Source organism: Nannospalax galili, unplaced genomic scaffold (genome assembly GCF_000622305.1).
Source record: "Nannospalax galili isolate Female #2095 unplaced genomic scaffold, S.galili_v1.0 scaffold218, whole genome shotgun sequence".
Classification (NCBI taxonomy): domain Eukaryota; kingdom Metazoa; phylum Chordata; class Mammalia; order Rodentia; family Spalacidae; genus Nannospalax; species Nannospalax galili.
Window position 1 is genome coordinate 2,708,134 of NW_008343207.1, and position 6,943 is coordinate 2,715,076.

Consider the following 6,943-nt stretch of genomic DNA (forward strand, 5'->3'; position numbering starts at 1 on the left):
GGGGGTTTAAAAAAAAAAAAAATTTTTTTTCTTTTTCTTTTTTTTTTTTTTTTTTTTTAGGTAGGATTTCACACTGTAGCCCAGGCTAGCCTAGAACTCACTATGTTTGCCAGGTTGTCCTCCAACTTGTAATTCTTCTGGATCAAGAATCAAGACACCATGCCTTTAGTCCTAGCACTTGGAAGGGGCAGGCAGAAGGCCAGTCTGGTTTACTTAGTGAGTTCCAAATTGGCTAGAACTACAGGAATATCCTGTCTCAGGAAATGAAACAAACAAACAAAGCTACTGATAAATTTGGGGGCTGGAGAGATGGCTCAGCAGTTAAGAGCACTGACTACTCTTGCAGAGGACCTAGGTTTAGTTCCCAGCACCCACATGGTGGCTAACAACAGACCATAACTCCAGTTGAAAGACCCTCGAGCTGTAGCCCCTTCAACTTTGAAAAACTGGCAGCCGTGAGAAAAAATGTTCTAACCCTGAGTGGAAAAACCCCAGAAACCCAGATGTGCTCAGAAACAAGCGGAACAACAGGCGGAAGTAGATACTGATCTAAATTCCCCGAACCCAACTGTCAGTCACGCCAGCTCCCCACCAGCTGGCCCCACCAGTGCCTGACTTAGACTCTCCAATCATAAGTCTGTTACCATGCATCTGCTTCTGTAAGAACCTGCTTCCTGCCTTAGGTATATAAGTGCTACCCCAGACCCACCCGGCGTGCTCACAGCTCCGAGCCTGGTGCGCCTGCAGGTACCTGTGTACTTCAATAAACCCCTCATGCTTGTTGCATCCAGCAGTGGTTGGTTTTGTTCCGGGGTAATTGGGGCGCAGTCTTTCATTTGGAGGTTCCACCGAGATCCTCCGCCCGCGGCCCGGAGCAACCCTGACCTTGCTGGGAGGTAAGCTGGCCAGCGCCCTGTTCTGTCTCGCTCCCGCTTTGTGTTCCTCGTTCTGTGTTCTGTGTCTTGCCGCGCTGCGATTGTGGGTCGACCTCTCTGTACCTGGGCGGTTCTTGGAAGGGAGCTGACGAGCTCAGGCCTTCCTGCCGCCACCCTGGGGGATGCCCCAAGGGTCTGAGGAGCCCGATATTTTGGGGCTCAGCACGCATCTGAAGGATACGTGCATCTGGGGAGCGAAGTGTCAACTTCGCCGTCTGAATTTGTACTTTCAGTTTTTCTCGGAGTCGCACTAAGCGGTATCTCGTCGCCGGCTGTCTATTTTTGTTGTCTCTGTTGTCTGTCTGTCTCATTGTAATTTTAGAAGACCCCACAATGGGGCAAGGACTAACCACCCCTTTGAGTCTTACCCTAGACCACTGGAAAGAAGTTAAGAGCAGAGCCCACAATCAATCAGTAGAGATAAAGAAAACTAAGTGGGCCACTCTCTGCTCCTCTGAATGGATCACCTTTAATGTAGGTTGGCCGGGAGAAGGAACCTTTGATAAAAATATTATTTCCTCAGTGAAGAACAAGATATTCCAGCCGAGCGGTGGACACCCGGACCAAGTAGCCTACATTGTGACCTGGGAAGATTTGGCCATCAACCCACCTCGGTGGGTGGCGCCCTTTGTGCGCCCAAATCTATCTGCCTCTGCTCCCCCAGAACCTCCCTCTTCCTCCACCCTATACCCGGTACTCTTGAAACCAAAACCAAAACCCGTTTTGCCTCCTGACGACTCTTTCCCAAAGGACTTGGACTTGTTGCCCGACAATCCCCCTCCATACAACCCCGCCCCGTTGAATCCGCAGGTCGCACCACCGGCTGGCGAGGTCAACCGACCGCGTTCCCCGCACCATCCCCCGTGGTGGGGAGGCTCAGAGTGCGGAGAGATCCAGCGCCCCCAGAGGAGACCTCCCGACTGTTTCCTCTCGGCTCAGCAAGCGGGCCTGGGAATCAGCTGCAATACTGGCCTTTTTCGGCCTCTGACCTTTATAACTGGAAGCAACATAACCCCCCATTTTCCCAGGACCCCCCGTAGCCCTCACCAACCTTATAGAATCTATTCTTCTCACCCATCAGCCCACCTGGGACGATTGCCAGCAGCTCTTACAGGCTCTCCTCACCACTGAGGAGAGACAGAGAGTGGTGCTGGAGGCACGAAAGAATGTACCAGGAGAAGATGGGAGACCTACTCAGCTACCTAATGAGATAGATACTGCCTTTCCCTTAACCAGACCAGACTGGGACTTCAACACAGCAGAAGGTAGGGGACACCTACGCCTCTATCGCCAGTTGCTTGTAGCAGGCCTTCGAGGGGCAGGGTGCCGCCCCACCAATTTGGCTCAGGTAAGAGCAGTGACCCAGGGTCTGGAGGAACACCCCACTGCGTTTTTAGAGAGATTAAAAGACGCTTACAGGAGGTACACCCCGTTCAACCCTGATAGCCCCGACCAAGAAATAAATGTTTCCATGTCCTTTATTTGGCAGTCTGCCCCGGATATACGGGGCAAGCTGCAGAGGATGGAAAATCTGCAAGGACAGGGGCTACAGGACCTCCTTAAAGAAGCAGAGCAGATTTTTAATAAAAGAGAGACCCAGGAAGAAAGAGATGATAGGTTAAGAAAAGAGGCAGAGGAAAGGGAAAACGTACGAGATAAGAAGAGAACTAAAGAACTTAGTAGAATCTTGGCCACCGTAGTTAATACTAGCCAAGAGAGGACAGGAGAGGGTAGGAAGGGAAGGCCCCGGCTGGAGAAGGACCAGTGTGCCTACTGCAAAGAGCACGGGCACTGGCTAAAAGACTGCCCCCGGAGAAAAAACAAGCGTCAGACTGACAAGCTCCTCACCCTAGACTACGGGAGTCGGGGCCAGGAACCCCCACCTGAGCCCAGGCTAACTCTACAAGTTGGGGGACGACCAGTTACATTCATGGTAGATACAGGAGCGCAGCATTCTGTATTGACCCAGACCCAAGGACCCTTCAGCGAGAAAACGGCCTGGGTAGAAGGAGCGACGGGAGCAAAGAGATATCGATGGACAACAAAAAGAGAGGTACACCTGGCTAAAGGAAAAGTGACCCATGCCTTCTTGTACGTGCCAGATTGTCCATACCCGCTGCTCGGCAGAGACCTACTTCCCAAACTAAGGGCTCGAATACATTTCGAGGGGAATAAAGTAAAGGTAACGGGGCCTGGGGAAACCCCTATACCCGTCCTCACCCTCAGCCTAGAAGATGAATATCAACTTTTTGAACAACCTCAGGAGGCCCCAAGAGAAATATCCCATTGGCTCAAACAGTATCCAGCCGCCTGGGCTAAAACAGGGGGGCCGGGGTTAGCTGAGAACCACCCTCCCTTAATAGTAGAGCTCAAGTCTACGGCCACCCCAGTCTCTATTAAACAATACCCTATGTTGGCGGAGGCCCACCAGGGTATTAGGCCACACATAAAGCGGTTATTGGACCAAGGAATCCTGACTCCATGCCGGTCACCTTGGAATACTCCCCTCTTACCTGTGAAGAAGCCAGGGACTGAGGACTACAGACCGGTCCAGGATCTGAGAGAGGTTAACAAGAGAGTAGAAAATATACACCCCACTGTCCCCAACCCTTATAATCTGCTAAGCACCCTGCCGCCTTCTCACTCATGGTATACAGTTCTAGACCTTAAAGATGCCTCCTTCTGCTTAAGATTAAGCCCGAAAAGCCAGCCCTTCTTTGCCTTTGAATGGAAGGACCCTGAGCTGGGTGTCTCTGGGCAATTGACATGGACCCGGTTGCCCCAGGGATTTAAGAACAGTCTCACCCTATTTGATGAGGCCCTCCACCATGACCTGGCTGACTTTAGGGCCAAGCACCCCGAGCTGGTTCTTCTACAGTATGTGGATGACATCCTGCTGGCAGGCAGCACGGAAGAGGACTGTAAAGCAGGTACAGGGGCCCTGTTAGAAACGCTCGGACAATTGGGGTACCGGGCCTCCGCTAAAAAGGCCCAAATTTGCCAAAAAGAAGTTACATACTTAGGGTATAAATTGTTTAATGGACAAAGATGGTTAACTGATGCTCGGAAGCACACCATCCTCGGCATCCCAACCCCTAAAACCCATAAACAAGTAAGGGAATTTCTAGGGACAGCTGGATTCTGCCGGCTATGGATTCCTGGCTTCGCGGAACTGGCAGCCCCCCTGTTCCTGTTGACAAAGCCGAGGGCTCCCTTCATCTGGACAGAGGATCAACAAACCGCATTCGATGAGATCAAAAGAACCTTACTTTCCTCCCCGGCCTTGGGGCTGCCTGAAATAACCAAACCTTTTGAACTCTTTGTAGATGAAAAGCAAGGATTTGCAAAAGGAGTGTTAGTCCAGAGGCTGGGACCCTGGAAACGGCCAGTAGCATACCTATCAAAGAAATTAGACCCGGTAGCAGCGGGATGGCCCACTTGTTTGAGAATGATAGCAGCCGTCGCAGTCTTGATTAAGGATGCCAACAAACTGACGCTGGGTCAGAGGGTGACCATCTTGACCCCTCATGCCGTTGAGTCCCTCCTCCGGCAGCCTCCAGACCGCTGGCTATCGAACGCGAGGTTGACTCATTATCAATCTCTGTTGCTGGATGCTGATCGCGTCCACTTTGGGCCAGCTGTCACCTTAAACCCGGCCACGCTGCTACCAGAACCAGAAGGCCCTCTGGAACATGACTGCCAGCAGGTGCTGGCTGAGGTCCACAGAACTCGGCCTGATTTGAGTGACCAGCCTCTCCAGGACGCGGAGCTCACCTGGTATACAGATGGAAGCAGCTTTCTTATGGATGGCCAGAGATGAGCCGGAGCGGCAGTGACCACTGACACCCAGGTGATATGGGCAAGCGCATTACCAGCAGGAACTTCGGCTCAGAGAGCGGAGCTCGTTGCACTGACTCAGGCCCTCACACTGGCAGAAGGTAAGAAACTGAATGTATACACAGATAGCAGATATGCCTTTGCCACTGCGCATATTCATGGAGAGATATACAGAAGGAGAGGGCTGTTAATGTCAGAAGGAAAAGAGGTCAGAAATAAAAATGAAATCTTAGCCTTGCTAAAGGCCCTGTTCCTCCCAAGGAAGCTGAGTATAATGCATTGCCCGGGGCACCAGAAGGGTAACCACCCCGAAGCTCGGGGAAATCGCCTAGCAGATGAGACAGCTAGAGCTGCGGCCCTGAGAACTATGATTCTCACCACTCAAGTATCACCAGAAAGAGACAAAATGGACCCAGCCTACCCTTCTCGAGATTATGCCCCCGAAGATCTTGAGATACTCAAACAATTGAAAGCCACTTATGATCCAGAAATTGGCTGCTGGATACATGAGCAGAAAATTGTTTTACCACAGCATTCTGTAAAAGAACTGTTAGACCAACTCCATAAGTGGACACACTTAGGAGTAAAGAAAATGAAAACCTTGCTACAAAAAGAAGAAACCCTCTGTTATCTTCCCAACAAAGATCAAATCCTACAACAGATAGTCAGGAACTGTAAGGCCTGTGCCTTAGTCAATCCAGGGAAGAATAAGGTCGGACCCGGGGTCCGAGCCCGCGGGCACTGGCCCGGGGTACACTGGGAGATAGACTTTACTGAAGTCCAACCAGGAATGTATGGGTACAAATATCTCCTAGTCTTTGTAGATACCTTTTCAGGATGGGTTGAAGCATACCCCACCAAACATGAGACTGCAAAGATGGTGACTAAAAAGTTCCTAGAAGAAATATTCCCTCGTTATGGGATGCCGCAGGTACTGGGCTCTGATAACAGGCCGGCCTTTGTCTCACAGGTAAGCCAGATGGTGGCCAAGTTATTGGGGATACATTGGAAATTACATTGTGCTTATAGACCCCAGAGCTCAGGACAGGTAGAAAGAATGAACAGAACGATCAAGGAGGCTTTGTCTCGATTAACGCTTGCAACTGGCTCTAGAGACTGGGTACAGCTCCTGCCACTGGCCTTATATCAGGCCCGGAATACTCCGGGCCCCCATGGATTAACCCCCTTCGAAATCCTCTATGGCTCACCACCCCCTGCCATATCATTCCTTGATGCTGATATTTCTGATTATGCTAACTCCCCCTCCCTCCAGGCACACCTGCAGGCCCTGCAGTTGGTGCAGCAAGAGATTTGGAAGCCCCTCGCTGCCACATACCAAGACTCCACAGCCACACCAGTGATTCCCCATCCTTTTCAGATTGGGGATAGTGTTTGGGTTCACAGACACCAAACCAGGAACCTCGAACCTCACTGGAAAGGACCGTATACAGTACTACTGACCACCCCTACGGCCCTAAAGGTGGACGGGATTGCGGTGTGGGGAGCCGCCTGCCGTCCCTGCAGATGCCATTACAAGATGGCGCTCACATCCGGTTCATGCTGAGCAGTAAATAAGTCAGTACGCATGCCCGAAGTAATTTTCCACCTTCTAGTCTCTGCCTACCTCGTGGCGTGATATGGGCTGATGAGTTTGCGACCAATCAAGAGTTGCCACGTCCAAGACGGGCTTACTAACCTATATAAGGGCTGGGTGTCCGACATTCGGGGTCTTCGCCCTGTAAGCTTATGCTCTCCCTCTCAAGATGCATTAAAGCTTTTCTGCAGAAGGATCCTGAGTGTGCCGCGTCGTTCTTGCTGGCGAGACGATAGCGCGGGACAACTGGTGCCGAAACCCGGGAATTCGACCAAACCATCGTCAGCACCATCGGAGACCCCTTGAGTTCAAGGAGGATTCAGAACTGCAGGTAAGGACGTTCAGAGAGGTATGTTTTTTCTGGACTTTGGCTTGAACCTGTTTCCGCCTTGGAAAGGTAGCTTTGAGGCCTTGGTTATCATTCTGGGAGCACTTATAGTTTTGTTGTATAAAACATGCCAGGCCGTTGTGGCGGAAAGTCGAAATGTTCTTGAGGAAGTCCAGGATAGCATGTCAGAAACTGAACGCAGTGAGAGGTTAGGTGCACGAAAAAAGAAACGGGCCCCAAATAAGGAAA

At 51.1% G+C, this 6,943-nt stretch overlaps 1 protein-coding gene across 1 annotated transcript in view; it reads left to right on the plus strand.

Moving 5' to 3' along the window:
• The first annotated feature begins 1,268 nt into the window (after window positions 1–1,268).
• The window catches only part of LOC103739099, an 11,777-nt gene continuing 6,102 nt past the window's right edge, over window positions 1,269–6,943 (plus strand). Inside the window, 3 exon segments of the mRNA XM_029566612.1 lie at window positions 1,269–1,779; window positions 1,782–1,966; window positions 1,969–6,322. Of these exon segments, the coding sequence (XP_029422472.1) occupies window positions 1,269–1,779; window positions 1,782–1,966; window positions 1,969–6,322 (5,050 nt within the window).